Source organism: Aspergillus niger, assembly GCF_000002855.4.
Source record: "Aspergillus niger supercontig An07".
NCBI lineage: Eukaryota > Fungi > Ascomycota > Eurotiomycetes > Eurotiales > Aspergillaceae > Aspergillus > Aspergillus niger.
The window spans coordinates 120,817-145,134 of record NT_166523.1 but is presented as its reverse complement, the minus strand read 5'-3'; the positions used below and the strand labels follow the sequence as shown (position 1 = coordinate 145,134).

Here is a 24,318-nt window from a genome sequence, read left to right as displayed (position 1 = left end):
GATCCTCCCAGCAATAGTCATTCCCACCGCAACCGGGAGAACGTACCTGGCAACGTCTAGCTCCCAAAACGCAGGACAAACAACGGACCAAATTGCAACAGGAACTGCAACGGACCACCGGGCCGGCCCGTCACCCATCACAATGGGCATTGTCCGGCGGTTCTTGGCACGGTCTCCTTCCACGTCCTTGATATCTTGAATATGCATCGTCGTGCCGATCACGGCACTGGTGACCCAGATCCACCGCCATGCTCTAGGGAGTATATCGAATCCAGTTCCGGTCGCAACACGTAATGATCCCTTGTTGTATTGGCTGAACGCGAGGGCAAGAAGGACATTCCGTAGAATGAACCCGTCGTCACCACCGCTGAGGTCATTGTATACCCAGTTAAGGGTGTAAAGGAGAGCAGTCTCCTCCCATGCACCTAGATACACGCTGGATGCGAGCACCATTGGAATTGCAAGTAGAAGCAACCGGCGAGTCTGCAGGATGCTGATCCGACCTGCCGGTAGTGGTCTCCAGGGTCGGTTGATCTTATCTTCTGCCACGGAGTCCGGGTGCCTTTGATTCGCCAGGTTAAACACAAACAGGTTTAGCCAGTTCCAGAGCATGACAATGGGTATCCGACTAACGACTGAGAGTAAGTCCGGAGTGTTATCGTCCGTCAGAAGCGGCCCGGAAAGAGCGGCGCATATCCCGAATGCTGTTTCAGGTATGACAAATGTGGTAAAGTCATCCGCGGTAAATAGCCAGATAGTCAAGACAAGGTCCTTCCAGGACCATTCTTCCTATACACTTGTGAGCCTTCTGGAAACATGAGTAATAGCAATGTTCACTCACTTTGTAAGCCCTTGTATTGTTTGGTCTTGTCTTTACGACATCGCTTTCAAGCAAAGCACCTGCAGCGCCGAGTAAATAAGTGCAAAACTCGTAGAAGCAAGTAAAATCAACAAGTTCCAGTTTCCTCTGCATTTTAGATTTTATTCTGCTTACGCAGTATAGAGATGTCTGCGTCGGTGTTTGAAAAGTATTCTTCAGAAGGCTCCCAGTCTTGGGTGCTTAGCACCCTTATATTCGTGGAACCATATCAGGTCAACCTTCTAGTGGGCACTGAAAAGATTGTGAGTATCCCGGAAATCTCAGGGTCGCTTTTTCAGCTCTTGTCTGCGGAATTTTTGCAGTGGCTGGCTGTATCAATCTCTAGCTAGACCTATCGGTAAAGCCGGAGAGTTGTTGTGGAAGACAAGGCTAAGCAAAAGACGAGGTTTTGGTTGTCCTTGCCGATGACGCTCTCTTGATACAAGTCGTGGCCGAACCGTTGCAGAGCTGAATAACGCCACACATGCTCTTGTCAGACGGGTGGACAGTAGCGCCGAGGCGATTTCTTCAGACTGTCAGATAAATCTCATCTGTGAAGTTAGCTGAAACCCCCGGGCCTAGTTGTCTGCGCCGGCTGGTGCAAAAGCCAAGGTCCCAAGAACAGATGTGGTCATTCCAGCCGATAGACGAGAGCTGACAATAGGACAAGAGTGTCAGCACTAGCGTTCTGATGCCTGACGAGATAAATCACATATTCGGCCTGAATGAAGCAGTGACCTGTGAAAAATATGTGTAGCACACAATTCAACATACAGAGTTCAGTTATAACATCGCCAGCCAACCAACTTTTAGCCGTCGCACCAAAGGCACCTTCATCTTCGACGCTTGCGCCAGGCTTGTGCCTTTCCGCTCCCTCAGCAGTAGTCCAATATCCATATAGCTCGCCACGGTTGCCCGCAATGGCTCTCTTACGCCCCGAGGTAGCTCCTCCATCGCCCCTCGGCTGACCTGATAATATTCATCTGCTTTCTGCAGCATTCTCTCCTGTAGATCATACGTGACTGGGGAGTTAGGACATTGTAATACATCTCCCGGAGTTAGGCCCACTTCGCCCAACCATGTTGTAGGAATGTATACTCGTCCGATTGCTGCATCGCGATGGATATCACGTGCAATATTGATACATTGCATGGCTTTCCCCATATCCTTGGCCGCTCGCCTCAATCGCGGTACATCCTGGATAAAGTAATGACCGCAATGGAATAAGGTAAGGTCGAAGACCAGTACACCGACAGTGCCAGCTACAAATCCTGCGTATTGGTCTAGACAATACTCCGACTGGATCGGGAAAGCTTCTCTCTGGGGATTAAATTTGAGGTCGATCTCAAACCCTTTTAAAAGATCATCAAAAGAGTCATTAGATAGATGTGAGGGAGGAAGGTAGCTGATAGATTGACGTAGTCTTTCATGTTCCTCCCCCTTTTTACCAGTGTAAAAGTGGTCGGAATGTGGTTCACTGCGATGGGTTGAATCTAGGAGATGCCTGCACTCTGTAACCCAAAATCTGGCCTCCTGTTCATCCTCGGCTTCGTCAATGAGATCATCCATGACGCGGCAGAAGGAGTACCTATGCATGTCAGAACAATGAAGCACGTTTGGACTAAGGGGTAATACAGGAATATCAGATCAATGCGCAGCTGACCCTGGAATAATGCGCTGCCGAGAAACATGCTCTGACTCTTCTCTTGCAGACGATATACAGCCTGGGACAATGCAGATATGAGAGATGCGTCAATTGGAAGCGGCCTGGCCAATAAGGACAGTGCTTTTCTTAATGTAATGTAGACGTCTGACGCTGGCTGTGATAGGGATTCGTATTCTTGAAGAGCGTATGCGTAGTCACACCCAACCAGTCCTAACACGACCATCATATTGCTCACCAGAAAGAAGAGCGCTTCTCTGCTACTGTTAGATCCGACGTCTAATAATGCACCGGTGGGCCTGACTGACTCAAGTTCTAGACCTCCGATACGAAAGTTCAATTTTGTGCCCTCCTCGATCCTCCAAGTCCCGGTACCCATAGCACGTGAATCTGCAAACCAGAGGTGTAGCGTGGGGAGGCAGATTGAGGTGATTGTTGGTTTCCAGGGAAGTTCGGATAGAAAAGGGTAAGACATCATCCTGTGTTCTCGCATGAGCACCTCAATGGATTCACGCGTAGACCAAACATACCACTGGAATAGCAGGATAGGACACGCCCACACAAGAATCAGGCCTAGGTAAGTCATACGCCGTCCCAACAGCAGGCACGCTGTCCCACCACCCATCAATGCCAAAATGACAGTTGCTACCACATATCTTGTTCCACGTCTCTCCAGATGTGACCGAAGGTACATGGGTCGCACAAGCGGCTTAGTGAAGATACAGTATGTCAAGCTCGTGATGTATGTCTGTATGGCGAAAAAGAAAACCTCTTCAATCGGAATATCAAGTATCTTGAGGCCGACTACTGCGTCTGGCGGATAAGTCCAGATAGCGGACCGTATGAGGTAGGAATCCCACGGGAGCGTCGCGAGTATGGCAATCTGTCATTCCCGGTCATATCAACTGAAGTTGTCCTTGCCGCAGGGTAAAATTGGTGTACCGTAATTAGGATGCATATCTTGCATCGATCTTGTGCAGTGAAGAATGGATAGTACAGCACTGTCAGTGCCGACGCTGCAGGGATGGTATAAGTGCAATGACTGCTTGCGCGCTTATAGTTAGCAGGTGCAGAAACAAAGCTTGTAGGAGGTACCTCTCTTACAGAATAACATAGTCGAGTCCCATTTTGATTCATGGTTATCTCTCATTCCCTTATGGCGACTACTGAGCTTATGGAACATATATCAGTCAAAGGGCGTTCAGTCCTCTCTGCAAGGTTTAGCCGAATCCTGTTTTCCTACCCCAGCTTCCGGAAAGGGACCATCTGCGGATGCGTCTCTGCTTTATGAACGTTGGAAAGTTTGCTCTGGGATGCTCATTGCCACCCATAAAACAGGGTAGAATTGAGAATGGCTAGTTAAGTTAATGCTAAGTAGTTCAGAAACTGTCCACCTGTCGTCAATCATATAAGGAAATGTCCTCACTGGGTATCCGATCGACAGACCAGGGAGGCTCTGACGTACTCTGACCTCATGACAGGAGTAAGCTGACCGGGTAGTGAGCAATGCATGAAATAATGACCAGCTGCTCTTTTTCAACGTTATTGAGCTGTGGCGACAAAGCACGGGATTGACGCGACGAACGCATGAGTGGAAAATAGTAGTAAGTATGAAGCTGCAGTGGGAGAGCCAATTAGGGAAAAGGGGATGGGTTACGTTATCGGAGTAGATGAGGGAACTCCCCCACCCTTGACAGTTGGGTGGGTATGTTTTCATTCTCCAAATCAACACAGTCTGACTGAAGTGACTGCTCAATGCAAATGTCTCTAATATGCAATGCCCCGAACGCTTATCACTTTATAACATCACATTCAGATAAAACATTACCAAGCAAGCTCTGATCGGGCCATGCAACTGGCCGCTTCCAGCTGAGAACAGAACCTCTCCTCCTCTGCCAGCTTCCCTGTCCTCATCTCCCCAGTCACTTTGGGAACAGCTGGCCAGATTTCTTCCCCGCCTTGCTCCTCTTCTTTTCGCCGGTGCTCCATGACCATTGTCTTGACATGGTCTTGAAAATGGATGGGTCCCTGCTCACAATTAGCGCTTGCTAATTTTACACCTGTCTGGACAGTGTCATAAATACCTTTTCCTTGTCCGGGTGGAGTTCGCCGTTGATGAACACCCCCGCGCTCAGATTTTCTTGCGCTCCAACACAGAGGTCCCGATCTTCGTCTAAGACCTGTCGGTAAAACGCGTTGATATTGGCGAATTCCTCGTCGGTGGCATCTCTGTGTCGATATACTTCGTTTTCGATCTTGCTCATTGTCGCGCTAACTGGGATCATGCGTTGAATATAGAAGAATTTGTCCCTGCTTGTGTCAATTGACCATCGACCTTCCCTTTCGGATACAAACTTACGTGACTGTGACCGACGTCGTCGGGTAAAAGTACGTGATTGATCGTCGGAACTGCGCATCAATATTGTCCTTGTTGAAGATATGATGCTCCATGTACCTCGCCTTGGGCTCGACCCGGTACCGAGGGAGATCCGACACTCCATTGATCAGTGGATGTGAGGTCGCGCAGTGATAACATTCATTGTAGTTCTCAATCAGAAGCTTCCAGTTCGCCTCCACGTCCATCTCCCAATAATGGTCAAAAGTGTATTCCCCGTCAAAGTCAAAGTCTTGCATCCGCGGCTGCTCATCGATCTTTTGGAAGTCATCCTCCCACTTGACCTCCGGGTCCCCGGCTTCTAGATTCACCCAGACGAAGCCCGCTTTATCAATATGTACATGGATTGGGAGGAGTCCGTGCTGACTTTTGTCGAAGTTTGATACAGTCTCGAAGCGAGGTGCCTTCGATAGGTTGCCCTTCAGTCCGTAGGACCAGCCATGATATTTGCAGCTGAGGATCGAGGTGGCCCCAGACCGAGCTTGGACAACTGGGTATGCGCGATGTCGACAAATGTTGTGAAATCCATTGATGCTACCTTCGCGGTCCCGAGTTAGAAAGAAGGAGAAATTGGAGATGGTAAAGGAAAGGAAGTCGCCGGGTTTGGTTAGTCGGCTAGAATGTGTGAGTAGCATCCAACGCTTGGAGAAGATGGCTCGTCGCTCCAGCTGATACATGGCATCGGAGCGATACCATGACCCCGGAAGGCTCCGAGGCGGAGAGCTTTTCTCGGAAGTGTTGGATGACCGGCCAAGTAGTCGCCACATGCTGTCGGACGAGAGAAAATTGTTCGGGCAGCTCGGAGGAGCTCTGATTGTCGCTGTTTCTATATAATGGAGAAGTGCTGGTAAGTGGGGTCTCGGCTTCGGCGTTGCAGCATCAGAGATGGGGGCGTTGGGAGCTCGTCCGAGGACACCACTGATAAGCCATTGGATAAGGATCATCGGCTTATCTATCATATCTTTCTGCTGCCACGATGGCTGTCAACCAACTGAGAGAAACGATAGAATAACATGGGTGCTTATCCTGTTTCACTTGCTAGTCGCTGCTGCATATCGCCACATTGGGCCACAGACGGGATTTTTCGATACAATTCAAACAATCAACCATGTCTATCTTTGGTGAGTGCCAAAGGGTCCTGTCTATATTATGCTATTTATTACATGTATAAGTCGTTCAAGTCATTTTTATGCGACTCACATCGTCCTGTCCCAACGACCAGAGTCTTCTCTTCTCTTCTTTTTCCGGCTGGCGGGATAGCCACCAACTCAACTCATATTTTGCTCGTATTCCGCATTTTCCTGAGCAAGAACGTCGCTGCTCCGATCAAAACTGACCCTAATATCCCACAGCAAGCACCAAAAAGCTGCAACCCTGAGTAATCCGTGTAATTTTGCTTTTCGAGTATGGCTCCCATGATCGGCAACCCGGTCAGGCAGCTGCCAAAGTTAGCAACCGGTAAATTTGACTTGCTTAAAGGTCTGATACTCACCTTACTGACATGATTAGCTGAAATGTTCCAAATCGCTGACCCAGGGTTTGCAGATCTCCCACTTTGGCAACACATGGCATCATAAGGGAGACAACCGCGCCACTGACGAAGCCATAGACCGCCGAGAAGACGATAATGCCCGCATGTGAAGGGTGGTAGTTGAAAGGAAGCCAAAGACAGAGCATTGACACTCCAGTACCGAAGCAGCAGAGTGTCAGGACGTTGAAGTGACCAAACACGTCTGCTAGCTGAGGAGGGATGAGACGTCCGAAGATGGAGGCGGCACTGAAGTCCACAGGAGTCAGCCATCATAGATGCGAGGAAAGGTTTTGCGCAACCTTACTTGATGATAGAAATCAGGTAGAGAGCAAGAGTCGACGAAAATCCCGCGTTCTCTGCCATGCTGGAAATATAGTCGAAAGGGGCCCAGAGACCCCACCTGTCACTGTCAGTGGATGGGTAAGGCCATTGATAGGAACGAATGACGAACATGATGAAAAATGCGCCAGCGGTGTACAATCCAAATGCGGTATCCTTCAGCAGAGTCAGGTCGACCCACGCTGCTTTACCGTTCCACTCTTTGCGCGGAAGACGGCTGCGGATCAGTAGGCAGGCTATTGCCAGCATAATTCCGACGAATAGCGCTGTATACCGAACGGCACCATAGAAGCCGATGTCATTGATGACCCGGTCAAGGAATATGGGAAAGATAACACCCCCAAGTGAACTTCCCGATACCGCAATGCCAGTTGCAAGGCCTCGGCGGCGAACGAACCATTGGCCGACGCAAATCATGGCCGAAGTGAAAACACCACCGGCTCCGATGCCGAAGCAGAGGCCTTGCGCAAGGAATATTTGATAGTACTCGTGCGCCAGGCTAGTCATACAAAGTCCTAGCACACAGAGAATGCTGCATGGCCAGAGGACCGGGATCGGGCCATAAGTGTCAATCATGCGGCCCCATAGCGGTCCCGGCGCCCACATGAGGGCCAGCTGCACGGCGAAAATCCATGATATGTCGGACGCGTCGTAATCTTTGAGCGACGTCTGTTGATATGTTGTTTGGAAGACTCCGATACTGTGATAAGGTCAGTATGAAGTAGGTGGGCAAATTCACCCAGGCTATACATACGCATTCAGGAACCCAAAGGAGGAGAATAGGGCGCAAAAGCTTCCGGCCACCGTCAGCCAGCCCTTGACCCCTTCTTCGGGCGGGATGGTTGGCTCCTCTACCGGCTGGTTCTTAGGCTCAGACATGGTTTGTCTTGCCCAGAACTCTCAAGCAGATATTCCCTCCAATATATGTAGAGCCCTTGTCAAATATTTGAAGATGCATGAAGCGAATGACAAATTCTGGAGGGAAAAGCCTCCACAGGGTCCCTCCGGACAGCGATTCGGTCTACGACTGGCTAAGTCCGACCGAATAAAAGCGGGCGCTAAGATAAGTATCTGGGTTTCGATGAGAAGCTTCGCCTCGGACCCTCGGCTCTCGTTATGTCCGATGGGGCGAACACGACAAGGATTTGGCTCACCAGGGTCGCGCTAATTATGCGAACGCTTGTCGCTTTGGGCATGAAATTGACCGTGTCATCGCAGTGGCAGAATGCCATCTGACCCGTTCAATCTTCAATAAAAGAAAATACATATGCTGTGGACATTGGTCGGACGATGAGCTGGAGCCAAATGACAGCAACCAGGAGCATTCAACTGGTAGTCTTTTTTCTTCCGCTCGCGACCTGCTGGATCCCACAAAGCGGCTGCGAGCAAGCTACACCAGGGAACCCTGGCCGGAGGACTCTCGAACCCATTATTGGGATGATGCCGGCCCACATGGCTCCACTGTGCTGAACTACCGCAGGATACCTAAACTCTGATGCCAACTGCCGGATCAATGTACAGGGCAGCGGACTTCATGGACTACGGCAGGCTGCGCCGGACATTGGGACGTGTTCATGCGACACTTGATTCATATCGACAGCGGGCAATATGATTCGCTAATATACCCTTCACGGCCAGTCCTCAGTTTGGCCTAGATTTACAATTCCGTCCGCACTAAAGAATGCAGACCGAGTATTGACTTGGGCATCAGTTCTGCTCAGGTCATAGCACAAATGCTTCTGATCGGAGAATTTCGGATGTATCCGAAACATCTGCTTGCGGCTGCACACCGACATGAAAAAGGCACGTCTCATTCATCGGAATATTCCCCGTCTCAAAGTTGGTGACGTGAACGGCACATTAACCCCACCAATCAGACGCCAGGGAGGCCTGATGCTAGCCCGATGATCGTCAAGCGAGTTCCCTGGACGATGCCGTCCTCCCCGATGGAACAGCCATTATCCATCTGCTGGATGGGAATACTAGCCCGTTGAACCGAGCTACTTCAGGAACAGATGTTCAAGTGTGACCTTCCCGTCTTTAAGTAGTATAGCTTCACAATTGGGGGTTAAGGCTGCTTGTGTCCCTTGTAAGTGACCGACATCAGCAATGGCCGTTATGACGACCCTCCGGTATTTGGTCGCATACGAGGTGCAGTAGTACAGCATATTAGACCAAAAGCCTCCAGGGTGCTTGCATTGGGATGAACATCGTCCAGGATCACCTCCGGCGGTATCCAGCAGGTGTTCAGCCGAATAGCCCCGTGGCTGTATTTGGCAGGGAGTATCCTTGTCGGTTTGCATATAGGTAGCTGTCTAGAACTTGTGAGTTCGAGCTGCGCAGTTATATGGGTGATCGTTTTCCAAGTGGCATGCTAGCGACGTGGCTGGAATAAGCTATGGTCACCAGGCCTCATAGCACATTGCTCCTTCGTAATGCGGCAATTCAATTCCTATATAACCTTTCTAAAGCCCTCGCTACGATCAGAAATAAGCAGGCCGTGATTGAATTCTGGTAGTAGACCTTATGCGACCGCGCGAAATTAGTAACCGAATCATTGATGGATTGACTGCGAGATGGAGATTCCAGTATCATTCCTACAACCATGCTCAAGCTGGGAAAAGCTGTGAATGAACAATTAGCAGAAGATAGGCCGTGATCAAGCCTTGAGATGCAATGAATAGCAAAAATGTTTCAATACCTGCTATCACAATCTTTGCAGACAGATTGTTACTAGGGTGGAAGGATATCTAGTTCTTTGGGAACAACACACTTTGCCTGATACATATCTTCTGGAGATTTCATTGTTCTTCTGGAAAATGATCAGGGCAGGACTTTCATCCTCTTATAGTACATCATCTCCCAATAAACTAATGGTGGGACCGAGGCCAGCCCGGGGCATATAACCGACCCCAGAGAGCCCGCGACCCCACGGTCGGCGACGTTCTCCGGTCGACGATGGCCTCAAAAACCGGGGTCATCCCCCACGAAAATATCCCCAATTCACAACCAGCACCATGCCTAACACCCGTCCCCTTGTCCGTGCGGCATGCCATAATCTCTCCGGCATGCGCCATGCTTCTACTAGCGCCACGAAAAAGGCTGGCCCCCTCGCCGGCATCACTGTCGTCAGTCTGGAACAAGCCATAGCCGCTCCCTTCTGTACCCGCCAACTAGCCGACCTAGGAGCCCGAGTCATCAAAGTCGAACGACCTGGCGTCGGAGACTTTGCTCGCAATTATGACACCCGCGTTAACGGCCTAGCCTCCCACTTCGTCTGGACCAACCGGTCTAAAGAGAGTCTCGCCTTGGACCTCAAAAAGCCGTCCGATCACAGCGTGCTCATGCGCCTGCTCGGCCGCGCCGATGTCCTCGTCCAGAACCTCGCTCCCGGCGCCAGTGCTCGACTGGGTTTATCCTACGATGATCTCAAAGCGGCTCATCCATCCTTGATTGTGTGCAACATCTCCGGGTATGGTCCTGACGGACCGTACCGCGATAAGAAGGCCTACGATCTGTTGATCCAGAGCGAGGCTGGCATGCTCTCCGTCACGGGGACGGGAAAAGAGCCCGCCAAGGTGGGCATCTCCATCGCTGATATTTCCGCTGGTAGCTATGCCTACTCCAATATCCTGGCGGCGTTGTATCAGCGGGAGAGGGATCCCTCGAAGCGGGGGTGTAACATTGATATCTCCATGTTGGAGAGCATGGTTGAGTGGATGGGCTTCCCTATGTATTATACTTATGAGAATGCCCCGGGCCCGACACCAGCGGGTGCTTCGCATGCGGCTATCTATCCTTATGGCCCGTTTGAGACGGGAGATGGAACGGTGATGTTGGGGATCCAGAATGAGCGTGAGTGGGCTAAGTTCTGTGACATCGTCTTGGGTCAACCCAGTCTTGCTACGAATGAGCGGTTTGTGAATAACTCGCTGCGCTCGCAGAACCGTGATGAGTTGAAGAAGATAATCTGTGACGTCTTCTCGTCGCTTTCGGCGGAGCAGGTGATTGCTCGACTGGATGCAGCGGCGATTGCTAATGCCAGCGTCAATGATATGCAAGGCGTCTGGAACCACCCACAGCTCAAGGCTCGGCAGCGATGGACAGATGTTAAGACGCCCGCAGGAAGTGTGCCGGCTCTGCTACCTCCTGGAATGACCATGGGGGATGAGGATACTTATGGGGCGCGCATGGACGCTGTCCCTGATGTGGGTGAGCATAACAAGGCTATTCTGGCCGAGTTGGGGCTCGACGAGGGTACGGAGAAATAGCTGCAGTTGAATTAATGACATGTACAGTTGAGCTAGTGGACTTGGCTATCCTTGCGAGTATTGGAACTTTTAGGCCCTTTGTAAATAACTCAGTGCGATGGATTCACCTCGGGCAATTCTACTGTCCACTCACGAGGTTGAAGATACCTGCATGTCAAAGGATGTTCAGACGTAGAACTAGTCGACCACAATATGGATCTTACAGTTTAATCCAATTCAGGCAACCTACCCCTGCTGCCCCTAATATCACCCCGCGACGGTATCCAGCGTAAAGTGAATATCGGCGCAATATACCCATCGCCGAAGCAAGTGGATCGGGAAAACAGGCAAAAAGCCGACATGCCCGCCAAGACCGAGGCAGCATAAAGCCGCTTTATCCTCGACTACGGCTACTTGCATTCTGCCTGGCCACCTCTGAACTCCACTGTGGACGATCTCTTTCATTGGTAATTGGAGCTAATTCGAGGATCATGTCCAGTCAGGAGTCATCGGGCCACCGACAGGTAAGAACCAGGGCCAAGCAGGCTTGTCTCCACTGCAATAAGCGGCGAATCCGCTGCAATGTGCTACAGATGCGCCCATGCCAGAATTGTCTGGCATTGAATGTACCCTGTGAGATAGGCGTTTCAAAGCGAGGAAAGTATGTTTTCACGGTTTCGTCATTATGGTAGTTTGGCGTAGACTGATTCAATGGCTTAGGTATCCCCGTAAGAAGAGTGCTCGGCAACAAACCGACGGCAACTCGGTCCAATTGCCGGCATCATCTGCGAAGGGAGGGAACCATTCATTCACCGTGTCAGCAGGTGATAAATCCGACGCAAAAGAGTCGCATGTTCACCCGATACCAGGGGATGCTGCGAGTGCGCATCCAACAGTGTTCTTTGGTGAATCGAGTCCACTCACTGTAGTGATTGACGAAGGGCGCCGGTCGCCTGAAAAGGGAACTAATGAGATGCATATGACTCGCTTTCATTATGCCATTCCTGAGAAACTTGATGCCTTCAACACCCGTGATGAGGCTTTCCGAGCACACAAGATCAAGCAGGAAGGCCAGCTGAGAGCTGATGGGGCCTTCTCGTACCCGCCGCCAGAGACATGCGAAACTCTTCTGCGGGCGTACTTTGACTGGTTTCACCCCTGTTTCCCAATCCTTGATTGTGCTGCGGTGTATGAGAGCTATGTGCAGGGGAGCATGTCGCCCCTCTTACTCCAGGCGATACTGTTCATAGGCGTCAGCCTTTGCACGGATGAGGTGTTTGCCCGGACGGAGTTTTCTGTTCGGTACTGGGCCAAGTTTCTCTTTTACAGCCGAGCAAAGGCAATCTACGATGCTGAATGGGAGTCTAACAAGACGGTCAAGATTCAAGCGCTGTTTTTGTTGAGCTTCTGGCGTGGAGGACCATCTGAGGAGCGGGACATTCGATTCTGGCTTGGCATTGCCATTGACCTGGCACAAAAGCGCGGCATGCATTTGATGTATGTATTCTTTTGTCTTACCCTGTCTCCTGTTAACTCAGTCAGGTCCAAATTCCCGTTTGCCTCCCGTCGAGAGGCAGGTCTATGGAAGCGGATTTGGTGGTCGCTTTACGTATGTCACCTCTCGTAAGCCTGATGTAGATGCTGACCGTTGCTAGACCCGAGACCAGCAAAGCGCCGCAGCACTTGGGCTTCCGCCACACATTCGGGACGAAGACTGCGATGTCGACATGCTAGAGCCTGAGGATATCCGAGAGGAGGCTGTGGGCGGCCAAAGTCATTTTGGGGTGCAGTGTATCGAAGACCTCTCTTATCCAGCCGAAATGGCAAAGTTAGCCAAATTATGTATGTCCGAACCTCCATACTGCGAATCTTTGCTCACTGTTCAGTGCGTTCTATTGTCTCGACCCAGTACTCGCCGCTGGGTCCGTCATCTAACGGTGCGTCACGAGCGGCATTGCACCAGCAACTGAGGGACTGGGAAGCCAATATGCCTCTTGAGCTGAAGCTGGAAAATGCCACAACTCCACGAGCCAAGTTTCTGGCCGGACTCTTACATATGACATACCAGTAGGTGGCATGTATTGGGTACTTGAGTGTATTTCACTGATTGAATGCCATTAGAAATCTCTACATCCTGCTTTACCGACCGTCCTTTCTTCACCCTCCTGATGGAGATCTGGATAGTCAAGGTCAGATAGCCTTGAATGCCGCGACGAAAAGTACACGAGTGTTGGAGGATATGCTTTCGCATAACTTGGTCCAACACGGCTCTTCTCATCTGTAAGACCGTCCCCGCCGATATGCTATAGAGGATTCAAGCTGACCATGTAGAATCATACACGTGTTTTTAACCCTCTGCATCCACACCATTCATTTCCGTCGCACGTCCGGGACAGGTCGTAAATTGGCGGAACACCGAGCCCGGCTCTGTCTCTTGAGCCTACAAGAGCTGCAAAAATCTTGGGACTTGGAGAACTGGGTACTAAACCTGTTCTTCTGATGTTTGGACGATCGCACGGCCCGCACTCTGCGACCGGTCGATCCCACTGTTCCCTCCCCAAAACTCGAGAGCCGTGATCTTGTCTCCGCCACCCCGGATGTTTTCCCTTCTCTCAATATAATTCCAGAGGCGGGCGGACCGACGCTCAACACATCTTCTCAATCAGCGCATACGCAGTATCCCACTGGGGATATTAGCGCCCCGAGTGATTGGTACGGCTTGTTCAATTTCGCCGACGATTATACCGACATTTTGGGGGCGGCTCCCAGCCACGACGCATCACTAAATTTGCAGAATCTGGAGTTTCTCTATCGATTTCTATGACGAATTCTATCGCGCCGAAAAATTCTACACAATATATGATGGCGACCACACTTTATCCAATATCGTCAATGGATTCAGCTTGGGGGAGGATCGCCTTGGCAGAGTTCGGTACTTCGATCGCGCTAAACGTGGAGCATCATCCGTGTGCGAGTCAGCTCATTCCTGCCGAGGCCAGGCTGAGCACGTATTAATTCCCTGACCCCCTCTTTGTCAGATCGACCCCAACTTCACCTTTAATTCAATCCTGTCTTAAGGCACCATGTTCGGTGACTTTCCCGTCAACAACAAGATCGTCCTGGTGACTGGGGGAGGATCCGGTGAGACCAGTTGACCCTCACTTTACCTCTGCTCCACATCGCAACTAACGCGCCACTCAGGGATCGGGTTGCAGCTCTGCCGCCAGGCCGCCGCCAAAGGCGCCCGAATCATCATTGCCGATCTGCGCCTCATTCCCGAAGCCCAACAGTTTGTCGACAGCTCCGACGCCGTCATCTTCCAGCGCTGCGACGTCCGTAACTGGAACGACCTGCAAGCCCTCATCCAGCTCTCCCAAGACAAATGGAACGACGTTCCCGATGTGTATGTCGCGTCAGCGGCCATCTTTGAACCCGTACGTGTTTCTCCCCCAACCAAACATCCCCCAATTTATCATGTTCATCATCATATCCTCGCTAACGGATTTCAAATGAAGTCATGGTCCAGTTTCTGGGAGGACACTGAGTCGACCGACTACGCGTGTATCGACATCAATGCCAACCACCCCATCAAGCTTACTCGACTGGCCATCCGAGCTCTCTTGGGTAAGGACAAGAAGGGTGTCGTATGTCTGGTCTCCTCTATCGCGGGAATAAGTGCTTCGATCCGGAGTCCCCTGTATTGTGCAGCCAAACACGCCATCTGGGGCTTCGTCAAGTCGATGGCCCCGCTTGACCAATTGGAGGGCGTGAAAGTGACCTCCATCTGTCCAGGGTATTTCATCCCCTTTTATCCTTCTACTCTCTGATCTTTAGAAGGCGCACTAACAGCAACCAGCGTTGTCCCCACGCCTCTATGGGACACCGTCCCCGGTATCCGCAAACAACTCTCCTATGATAGAGTGAAACATGTCCCAGCGGAAGAAGTGGCAGAGTACATGCTCGAGCTTATCCAGCAGGGCAAATACCCCGGCGGTTCGGTAGTGGAGATTACCAGCTCCGGCCCGGATGGACGCAGAGTAATCCCGCCGTGGAATGTCTCGCCACCAAAAGTGTATGCCGGTGCGGATAAAGAGATGCTGGGCAACTTTATCGAACCCGTCCGTGCGGCGTTGAAGAAGGAGCGAAAGGCGAAGCTGTAATCATTATACCCATTAGCTAACGCGTTCATCATTGAAGACATCTATACACCATGATGAAGAAAAGCTTTGAGACCCATAAGCTTCCATATCAAATGCTTTCTAAGAATTATACTTCTTCTGCTTTTTTTTATAAATTGCTCTGCAAGATCCTACTATTCAGAATGAGATTAGATGCCTTTTTAACCCCTTTTGGTCAATTAACCCCTTTTGGTCCGATATAATATACCATACTACAACCCCTCGCAGCATCATCTCCGGGTGCAAATTCGATCGGTCAGCCTCTAAGACGTAGAATCTCCATTTCCACCCACAATACTTTGCATTTCCTCACTCTGGACCATGGCCAACTCGTCGGCAAAGCTTGCTGGAACGTCGTCCGAGACAATGGCTAAAGGACCAAAACTACTGACACATAAGGAGCTATAATAATAGAATTATATTATCATACCAGAACTCAACATTCTTACATAGTAGACCAAAAGATTAGATTCTATCAGTTTAGCACGAGATTGTATCATCTTGTCAGACGCGGCCGTATGTGTGAGGCTGCCGATAAGGTGGTTAGGGAGGTTGAGCCCGGTCGATTTCAAACATTGTGGTCTTTTTGACCCAGTAGTAGGACATCAATTACCGATCATGGTAGGCCCGTGGCACCTATATGTAAACATGGTTGTAAAGTTCATCAAGGTTCTTGACGGTCACAATGAATTAGTCACAGATATATTCCTGATAGGACTGAGAATCTTCCCCAAAATCTGGTTTTGAAAATACACAGATTGATAAAATAATCAGATGTATATATCAGTTAAGCAATATTTCTTGAGTCGCAAAATTTTAACCTCGGCAATCACCTATTACCTATACATAAACCCCCATCATAACCATGTAACAACTATTCACAACATCAAATAACTTTATGAAACATTAAGTCTTTTTGTATATCCCCTTCACTCACTTCTTCAGGCTCCTTTTTATGTTGGTTGTGTGGTAGTAGTGGTAGTAGTTGTAGGACTGTAATGGTCCTTAATAAGATATATTTTCGGCACAATAGTACTAGGACACGGCCACACATTAACATCCTACTACAGAAGAACGAAATCTAATGGCCATAGCTTCAAGCTGCGACTTCTCCTCGAGTAATCAGTTTCTGCTATCAGGTAAATCACCCATATCATTTCATCATGTCCACTATCACCTTGTCGTGTCCGGGTTATCAATCTCGCATGACGTTCCGACATCACGCACAGGATACCCATCTTCCCCAGTTCAGTGCGAAATCCTGATACTATTGTGTCATGCATAATTGCGATGCACATAGAACCCACTGTAACTCGAATACGGGCAACACAGAATATAGTTCTACGATTACAGTCTACTTTATGGATTATATGGTCAGACGAGAGAGCTTCCAGGTGGCGATATGCCAACGCAGCTGGAGAAGAAGAATATAATATTCAGTCGAACCATCCAGAACAACTCCAGAGAGCGAACTAGGCTTGTTCGAGGGCATGATGGCAGTAATATTCTTGCTTATGGCATTATATTCTGCGGCGGACATGGTTCATTGGAATTTATTGGGGCAGGTGGGTGGCGTTCAAACGAAGTCGTATGCTTCTAAGTGAGCATACATCGTGTAATATTCTTGGCATATAATAACGAAAGAAGATCCCGACGTGTCTTGGCCTGTCCTGTGAGGGTGATGACAGTATATCCAGAGGCTGGTCGGTACGCTATGCTCTGTTAATATATCGTAATTGTCAGGTTAATCAGATTAGTTCCGATACCAAGACTGAACTGGATGCCTGGAGACGAGCAAATTCAACGTGACGAGGTAAAGCAGGCTTGGTCTGCGACAGTGATAGTTAGTCCCTAGCACCATTAATGTCAAGGTATCAAAACTCTCTCGGATGTACTTCCTGTGTCCAGTGATAACATCTTTAACAGCCCGATGTCGGCGGTCAGTATGTGCACTTTACCAAAAATACGAAAGTACCTGGTCCTTCCTCTGGTCCTCCATGACCTAGTAGGCGACCTCCTCGCTCGGTCTCTTGGACGCTATTGCCATTGACTATCATTTAAGATCCTGGATTCTTCCGTTATGGCAACCTAGACAGCGCTTTGTAACACAATTTAGGCCGGTGTCAGCTTCTGAGCGATTGAGTTGGATACAGTACCCTCCTTGAGTGAGCGGCTTTCCGACAGTTAGTGATTACAAGTCTTAAAATGCCACTTGATTAAAAAGCTCAATTGAATGATAACTGGTCTTGACGCTCATTCTTAACCACAAGTGCTTCTCGAGTTCAGTGGAGGTGCAGTCGTATACCACTGCACGGTCCGCGCATCCCTGAAAGATGTTGGCCAGTCAATGTGCCCAGCTTGTCGTACAGTACCGATCAAAGAAGAGAAGGAGAGACCCTGAGAGGCGCCATCGAAAACAAAAGGGATCACCTGATCCGACTAAGCGAGCCTATCACCGCGGACTCCCCTCTCTATCGCTACTACTGTACTCCCCTCTAGTATTTCTCGATTTTACTTCCTCGTTTATAGTCTGTGGCGGGGCCGAAGATTTACCCGGTACTGCGTAGTCCACGATAGCAGCTGAACGCTTCTAACGAAGGTGTTATAGAGACTATGCATGATCGGGGAAATATTCGCTAAGCACTAGGAACACCAGGCTTACTGCCTCATGGATTCTGCTGAATGGGTCCACGAGTCCCCACTGCTTGAACACATTGTCCCAGCGTATAGTCACCCTGAGCTCATCATGATCAGGCCATAGCATCATACCACGATGCCTCTAGTAAACATAAGACAAGGGCCCTGCCTACTTGCTCAATCCTGAGATGCGATAAATTCGAAAAACAGCGTGCCAAACGACCCCTCGCTGAGCTGGTCTCCAGGACTCAATAATTCATTCGGCTCGGACACGGCTCGGAAACGGCTCGGAAGTCAAAGTGTTGATGCAGCGGGCACTCCCAGTTCCTGCAGGACCATGCACTGCATGGCTACTTGGAGGCATTAACTTCCACAACCATCTCATAATGGGCATACTGGCTTGGCAGTAAATGAAAGCATTTCTGGCGAGTCGGACGCTGAGATGAGAAAAGCTTCGAGACACATTTCTTAGCTGAGACACTTTCTTTTCTCACGGCTGAATCAAAATGGAAGAATCCTCATCCGGAGGGTTTCCACCGGCGTGCCTTCCAAGGTTACCGGCTTATCTATCGTGACTCAACATGATACTACAGGATCCTGCAGTATGTCTAGTGCGAGATTGATAGGGTCACTACCCCCACTGCGGTCCTTCATCATGTTTGAAGTCAAGAGGTCGCATTGGAAATGTCATAGAAAGCTCCCATGAGGAGGTTATTGCCCAATGATCAGCGTTGAGTCTCATCTACTCGACATGAGCTGTATGCAGGCCGCCGACGGAGCCGGCTTCACCTGCCTGATTAGGCTTATCTCCGGCAACGGATCATTACTGACCGATGCGCTGCTGACGATCGCTGTCCTGCGCCTCCATGAAGGCATACCCGTCTTTTCGTTCCCGCCGGCAGTGGTTTATTCCCCGTATTCTCCCCCTCCAAGCGATGACCCTGGGCCGTGTCCGGGTCCCCGCTGGCCCCTGTGCCAGTTATCCTCAAAAATAGATGCCATTTCAAAGGGTCGCTTCGCTATCGAAGGGACGATGCTGACGACGCGTCGGGTCTGGATGCGGAAGGTGGATTGTGGATCTGCGGCCTTCCCGAAGGAACGCCGTCTAGGGTTAAATTCTAATCCGACTTCAATCTATCCGGACGTTCGAGGTCCTCATCCTGCCCGGCCTGCAGAACTGCCAAGCAAACTTATGCAGCTCTAATAAACTGTCTGCAGCAGTCGCCAGCTAGTTTATCCCATTTAGATCGACCTTATTTACGACTCCGTCGGGTGAGACCGCTGTTCTTTTCAGGAGGATATTCCCTCCTTCTGACGAGAGATGTGTGTAGGCTTCACCTGGAGACCCGAAGACCATGCTGCAAAAAACCGACTAGGGAGACTATGGAGTGGGATAGATCTACTGCGATAGACTTGGGACAGAGATGGAATCATCCTGCCAATGAGACCATGCCGACGGGGCATGTGAAGAAAAGATGGTCGACTCTGCTCACAGTGGGCCGGACCGAGTGGAATCTTCCCATAGTAGAGCCGGCCGATCTCCCAGTGTCCTTCAACGGATCAATTTTGCTGAGTACTATTCGGAGAGGTCATTCGGCCCGCGGGGGTTTTGCTATACTGGCCCTCCGCCAGCCAGTGAAAGGCAATGCATTATTATTCGAGTCGGCTGGCCCCCGATCGTCGTGATCAGCACTTCCCAGCGAATTAGCCTCGCGTTGGTTTATCTTCCGCGCTCTCTCTCGTCGAATCCGGTTTCCTCACGCTGGCTTGGCATCTCCATCGCGGCTTGGCACGACCACCTGAAGTCTATGCGCCTTCCATATCCGGCACACTGGTTACTATTCACAGCATCCTTCCATCATTCCGATTCTCTGCAGAAACAAAGGTTATGATAATCTGGAACGATAGTCGCCATCGATTTATCCACTCACCCACAATGCCCAGACTGTGGAGATTGTGGGTGGAATAATCCTATTGTGGGAGAGTTAGATCACAGCCATTCACCGCGGCCGCTCTGGCTCTGGCGGGATGGCCTTCTGCCACTGGTCTGGCCAGCTCATCCGGCACTATGTTTCTCTACATGATATCACTTTGCTTTCAGAGCCTATCACCGGCCAGATAATCCGCTCTCTGTCAGCTCCATCCTTCGGAGTATATTGGCCTTGACGACCTCAATGGAACCTACCGGAGACACCTTGAGGACCATGGGCAAAGCTCGCCATCGGTTGCAACACTGATGCCAAGTGATCGTCCTTGTTTGCAGGATGATCATCCCTCGGTGCACTACAGGTACCTGTATCGGATCGGCTGCACGAGGATTTCAGTCGCGTAGGGACAAGGATGCCGAATAAACTATTATCCATCAGGGCGTGATGATTGATTGTACCAGAGAGGAGTAGGCATCGCTATCTCACCTCAGAAATAGCTATATAAACCCCTCGGACATACCCTTCCAGATAGCTCTTCAGTCTACCACTCGCATCGCAAGCATCCTCACTGTTTCAAGCATCTCTGCGACTCTTCTCCCGGATTCATTATGCAAATCAAGAACGTCCTGAACCTGGCCGTCGTCGGCAATGCCCTCCTAGCCACCGCCCACCCGGGTCACCATGAGGAGCGTGAGGCCCTTCAGCAGCGCTCCTTCAAGCGCACCTTGGCCCATGGTCTGCAGAAGTGTGAGGCCAGTCTGGAGGCCAGTGGCCTCCACGCCCGCGCTGAGGCCCGTCGCCGCGCCGTTGTCGACATGCACCGCCGTCAGCTGCAGGCCCGTGGCGACACCGCTGAGGTGCTGAACAAGTCGCACCTGTCCACCCGGCCCATCTCCTCCAGCACCCCCGAGACCGAGGTCTTCAACGACGACAAGAAGATCTGCCTCCTCGGTCCCAGCGCTGAGGGTGAGACCGGACCCTACTGGATCCCCGGTGAGCACATCCGCGGCGACATCCGCGAGAATGAGCCGGGTATTCCTGTCACCGTCGAGCAGCAGTTCATCGACGCCGAGACCTGCCAACCCCTCAGCGGCATCTACACCGAGATCTGGGGCTGCAACGCCACCGGTGTCTACTCCGGCCTGGTGGCCGATGGTAACGGCAACTCCAACGACCTGGCCAACTACAACCGCACCTTCCTCCGTGGTGTGCAGCAGACTGATGAGGACGGAGTGGTGACCTTCAACACCCTGTTCCCCGGTCACTACGCTGACCGCACCACCCACTACCACAACATTGTCCACTGGGGCGCCACTCTGCTGCCCAACAACACCCTGGCGGGTGGCTCCATCCCCCACATTGGCCAGATCTTCTGGGACCAGGATATGATCAGCAAGGTCGAGTCCACCTACCCTTACAACACCAACTCGATCCCCATCACCCCCAACGCGGAGGACCGCGTGGTCACCGTGGAGACCGAGAATGCCGACACCGACCCCTTCCTCAACTATGTCTACCTGGGTGACTCCCTCGAGGACGGTCTGTTCGCCTACCTCACTGTTGCCGTCAACACCTCGGCCATCCACTACCCCTACTGGACCAACGTGTACACTTCCACTGGCGGCGAGTCTGTCTGCGGTACCTGCGACGGTGACCCGGATGCTGTTGACGGTGGTCTCCCCACCCCCTCGGCTTCTGCCTCTGCTTCTGCTTAGAGGCGGAACCTCGATGAAGATGTGAGCAAAGAACCAAAAAATTGCTGGATGTTAGGTGGATACTTTGTATGTTTAGACTACTTAGTACTAGATGAGGTAGCTCACGAATATGAACGAGATGATTGGACACAGCCATCACTTCGGAAACTGACCGATTCGTAAGCACTAATGACTAAGCGGGTGAGTTCCGGGCGGTCGAGCCTCATCGGGAACGCGAGACCGATAGGTAATCCCGTAGGATTTCCGACTATCGCGGGCTTTGCTGGATTCCCGTTGACATCCGTCTCTTGTGGAAGAACAGGATCCTTCACCCCTCTCAAAACAAGGAATGAATCTCTTCCTGGCGTCCGGAATCCTTGCGGTGCTCTGCAACTGTCCAACAGGTCCAATCCTTCGGGGGCATCCTACCTCAGGGGGTTACTTACTACTACTACCTACTACCAGGAAAGCCAGCAAGAGACGCACTTTCTCCGGTGAGTGAGTGCAGTACTATTTGCTTTTCCGGTGAGTTGGTCTTAATGTAGGGATACGATGGTGTCATTGGCTACTACAGGGCAGATACTGAACTTATATGCACATTCTTGATGTGATCGTCTGCTGAGCATGACTGCTGTAATGGTCGGTGTGGAAGTGCCGTGTGGATTAAACTCTATATGCGCAGTATCAGTGCAGCTCTGCTCAGTTACTACTAGGCACGAAAAGAGTCAGGGAAAAATTGTATCATTATTTTCGCTTCATTTGATTCAATCAAGATGCACTACCATCGATGTTCTATTGAATGCACAACTACAACGATTTTGATATTAATACCATGACTACCATCATGGTTGTGGTAGAGATACGCCTTGCAGGAAACGTTGCGCCGAGACCGATGCGCGTACATATTCCCGAGGAGATCTGATCGCCGCGGCAGCTAAGCAGGGATTCGGTCGATCAATCAGGCCAGAACCCGGCGTCTACCAACCAACTGCTCTTGGGATTTGGATGAGCTACTATACGAGAAAATCGTACGGGATCTGGTGATGGTTATGGTGATGGTGAATATGGCCCATCAAATGGCCTCGGTCGGACACGGGTGCCAAATGGTATCAGCTAACCTATCTGTCGTGCATCTATTTATTTATCTACCTGTCACAGATAAGTTTAGAATTGGCCCACCCAGTGGATCCGTTCATCTCATTTCTCTTTGTCAGTTCTGGCTTCATCCTGACATGACTCACATTCCCGAGTCATTCCCGAGCGGAAATGAAATCCATTTCCCCTCACGCACTTCTCCTCATAAAGCTTCCCTCCCAAAAGTCAATTCCTGAGTTTTTCTTTTCTTTTTCCTTCTTTTCTTCTTCATCCCCATATATCCTATAAAACCTTCAACAGGGTTGACACACGATGATCGTCAAACTCACCCAACCATACAGCTTCCTGGATGATTACAGCGAGGGTGCTCATCCACGCCTACTGCAGTCCCTCCTCCTCACCAACGCCACACAACAAACCGGCTACGGCACAGATGAATACACACACGAAGCTCGTCAATTAATTTACTCTCAAATACAAGCCACCGACGATGAGGTCGCCATCCACTTTGTCCCCAGCGGAACTGCCGCGAATCTCATTTCCATTGCCAGCTGCCTGCGGCCCTATGAAGCCGTTCTCGCCGTAGAAACCGGGCACATTCTGGACAAGGAAGCCGGAGCCATCGAAGCCACCGGCCACAAAGTCATCCCCGTCCCCGGGGTACGGGGAAAAATGACCCCCGAGAATCTAGAGCGGGTGTTGGATCGCAATACCTTCTTCCCGCACATGGCCAAGCCGCGGCTGGTGTACATCTCCAATGCGACGGAGGTGGGCACGATCTACACGCGGAGTGAGCTGCGGCGGCTGTCGGAAACGTGTCGACGGCGGGATTTACTGCTGCATGTGGACGGAGCGCGATTGGGGGTGGCGCTGAGCGCCGAGTTGAATGATCTCACCCTGCGCGATATGGTCGATTACACGGATATCTTCTGGATTGGCGGCACAAAGATGGGCGCCTTGCTGGGCGAGGCGGTCGTGGTGCGCAGGAGTCTCGCTGAGGGGTTTGAATTTAATATCAAGCAGCGCGGTGCCTTGCTGGGCAAGTCCCGCGTTATGGGGGTGCAGTTTGCCGAGTTGTTTCGGGATGGGTTGTATTTTGAGCTGGCCAGACATGCGAATGCCATGGCACGGCGCATTTCGGCGCAGTTCGAACGCATGGGATGGGAGCTGGCGGCTGAGACGGAAACCAACCAGGTGTTTGTCGTGGTACCGGATGCTATGCTGCATCGGCTGGCGGAGCGCATCCGATTCTACGAGTGGGATAAGCGTGAAACTGGCACGGTGATTCGCATTGTGACAGCCTGGGCTACGGATGAAATGGCGGTGGATAAACTTTGCCAATGGCTGGAAGCCATCCATCAGGCATGATTGGATTTTCTTTTTATCTATCCTTAATGTCATGATAATAATACCCGAGCTATCTAATTGGGGGAAAGAGAGAAAGAGACAGACACAGACAGAAGTTTAATATGATGAATAATGAGATCTTCATGAGTCAATCGGAAGATTAATCGAACCATAACTAATTTTAAAAATAAGGATGAAAAATGGCCGGGCCAGACTGTTGGGGAAATTACTTGATGGAATCCACTTCCTGCAATTTCCGTGACAAAAGAATATCGCATTTCCCCTCATTATTCCCGAGACCGCTTACTTTATTCCCGACGGCCGGGAATATATCCTCATACCCCTCACGTGCCCCTCACGCCGTCCGTCCCCCACTCAATTCTGTCCAATTCCAACCACTTT

The 24,318-nt window shown here is 50.7% G+C and overlaps 14 protein-coding genes across 14 annotated transcripts; 7 read left to right on the top strand and 7 right to left on the bottom strand.

Annotated features, from left to right (window-relative positions):
* On the bottom strand, positions 1-973 carry An07g00810 (uncharacterized protein; the record flags this gene model as incomplete). Its single annotated transcript, XM_001391136.3, has 2 exons — positions 1-789; positions 842-973. Coding segments are annotated over 2 exons (921 nt in total), but the record flags the coding sequence as incomplete, so codon positions are not given.
* Positions 974-1,490: 517 nt separating this feature from the next.
* An07g00800 (uncharacterized protein) lies at positions 1,491-3,659 on the bottom strand (the record flags this gene model as incomplete). The annotated part of the gene is made up of 7 exons (XM_059748185.1): positions 1,491-1,597; positions 1,634-1,828; positions 2,005-2,447; positions 2,495-2,779; positions 2,831-3,001; positions 3,053-3,405; positions 3,465-3,659. 7 exons carry the CDS (start codon positions 3,657-3,659, stop codon positions 1,491-1,493), a joined length of 1,749 nt encoding a protein of 582 aa, XP_059600856.1.
* A 687-nt stretch (positions 3,660-4,346) lies between these two features.
* Positions 4,347-5,684, bottom strand: An07g00790 (uncharacterized protein; the record flags this gene model as incomplete). Its single annotated transcript, XM_001391134.1, has 3 exons — positions 4,347-4,550; positions 4,607-4,832; positions 4,882-5,684. 3 exons carry the CDS (start codon positions 5,682-5,684, stop codon positions 4,347-4,349), a joined length of 1,233 nt encoding a protein of 410 aa, XP_001391171.1.
* A 506-nt stretch (positions 5,685-6,190) lies between these two features.
* On the bottom strand, positions 6,191-7,666 carry An07g00780 (uncharacterized protein; the record flags this gene model as incomplete). The annotated part of the gene is made up of 4 exons (XM_059748184.1): positions 6,191-6,356; positions 6,410-6,694; positions 6,753-7,487; positions 7,542-7,666. 4 exons carry the CDS (start codon positions 7,664-7,666, stop codon positions 6,191-6,193), a joined length of 1,311 nt encoding a protein of 436 aa, XP_059600855.1.
* Positions 7,667-7,845: 179 nt separating this feature from the next.
* On the bottom strand, positions 7,846-9,394 carry An07g00770 (hypothetical protein; the record flags this gene model as incomplete). The annotated part of the gene is made up of 7 exons (XM_059748183.1): positions 7,846-8,019; positions 8,146-8,289; positions 8,449-8,559; positions 8,667-8,726; positions 8,818-9,098; positions 9,194-9,239; positions 9,338-9,394. 7 exons carry the CDS (start codon positions 9,392-9,394, stop codon positions 7,846-7,848), a joined length of 873 nt encoding a protein of 290 aa, XP_059600854.1.
* Positions 9,395-9,804: 410 nt separating this feature from the next.
* Positions 9,805-11,058, top strand: An07g00760 (uncharacterized protein; the record flags this gene model as incomplete). The annotated part of the gene is made up of 1 exon (XM_001391131.1): positions 9,805-11,058. One exon carries the CDS (start codon positions 9,805-9,807, stop codon positions 11,056-11,058), a length of 1,254 nt encoding a protein of 417 aa, XP_001391168.1.
* Positions 11,059-11,528: 470 nt separating this feature from the next.
* On the top strand, positions 11,529-13,108 carry An07g00750 (uncharacterized protein; the record flags this gene model as incomplete). Its single annotated transcript, XM_059748182.1, has 5 exons — positions 11,529-11,561; positions 11,631-11,698; positions 11,758-12,646; positions 12,693-12,879; positions 12,924-13,108. The coding sequence occupies 5 exons, from the start codon at positions 11,529-11,531 to the stop codon at positions 13,106-13,108; spliced, it is 1,362 nt and encodes a 453-aa protein (XP_059600853.1).
* Positions 13,109-13,384: 276 nt separating this feature from the next.
* On the bottom strand, positions 13,385-13,788 carry An07g00740 (hypothetical protein; the record flags this gene model as incomplete). Its single annotated transcript, XM_059748181.1, has 3 exons — positions 13,385-13,477; positions 13,526-13,681; positions 13,783-13,788. 3 exons carry the CDS (start codon positions 13,786-13,788, stop codon positions 13,385-13,387), a joined length of 255 nt encoding a protein of 84 aa, XP_059600852.1.
* Positions 13,789-14,120: 332 nt separating this feature from the next.
* An07g00730 (uncharacterized protein) lies at positions 14,121-15,197 on the top strand (the record flags this gene model as incomplete). The annotated part of the gene is made up of 4 exons (XM_001391128.1): positions 14,121-14,178; positions 14,239-14,471; positions 14,553-14,830; positions 14,894-15,197. 4 exons carry the CDS (start codon positions 14,121-14,123, stop codon positions 15,195-15,197), a joined length of 873 nt encoding a protein of 290 aa, XP_001391165.1.
* Positions 15,198-16,279: 1,082 nt separating this feature from the next.
* Positions 16,280-19,209, bottom strand: An07g00720 (uncharacterized protein; the record flags this gene model as incomplete). The annotated part of the gene is made up of 11 exons (XM_059748180.1): positions 16,280-16,521; positions 17,191-17,252; positions 17,521-17,645; positions 17,731-17,802; positions 17,878-17,992; positions 18,126-18,179; positions 18,347-18,413; positions 18,599-18,708; positions 18,793-18,931; positions 18,997-19,021; positions 19,114-19,209. The coding sequence occupies 11 exons, from the start codon at positions 19,207-19,209 to the stop codon at positions 16,280-16,282; spliced, it is 1,107 nt and encodes a 368-aa protein (XP_059600851.1).
* A 26-nt stretch (positions 19,210-19,235) lies between these two features.
* An07g00710 (hypothetical protein) lies at positions 19,236-19,538 on the top strand (the record flags this gene model as incomplete). Its single annotated transcript, XM_059748179.1, has 1 exon — positions 19,236-19,538. The coding sequence occupies one exon, from the start codon at positions 19,236-19,238 to the stop codon at positions 19,536-19,538; it is 303 nt and encodes a 100-aa protein (XP_059600850.1).
* Positions 19,539-20,388: 850 nt separating this feature from the next.
* An07g00700 (uncharacterized protein) lies at positions 20,389-21,495 on the top strand (the record flags this gene model as incomplete). The annotated part of the gene is made up of 1 exon (XM_001391125.1): positions 20,389-21,495. The coding sequence occupies one exon, from the start codon at positions 20,389-20,391 to the stop codon at positions 21,493-21,495; it is 1,107 nt and encodes a 368-aa protein (XP_001391162.1).
* Positions 21,496-21,663: 168 nt separating this feature from the next.
* On the top strand, positions 21,664-22,518 carry An07g00690 (hypothetical protein; the record flags this gene model as incomplete). Its single annotated transcript, XM_059748178.1, has 2 exons — positions 21,664-21,968; positions 22,332-22,518. The coding sequence occupies 2 exons, from the start codon at positions 21,664-21,666 to the stop codon at positions 22,516-22,518; spliced, it is 492 nt and encodes a 163-aa protein (XP_059600849.1).
* A 363-nt stretch (positions 22,519-22,881) lies between these two features.
* On the top strand, positions 22,882-23,937 carry An07g00680 (uncharacterized protein; the record flags this gene model as incomplete). The annotated part of the gene is made up of 1 exon (XM_001391123.1): positions 22,882-23,937. The coding sequence occupies one exon, from the start codon at positions 22,882-22,884 to the stop codon at positions 23,935-23,937; it is 1,056 nt and encodes a 351-aa protein (XP_001391160.1).
* Positions 23,938-24,318: the final 381 nt, after the last annotated feature.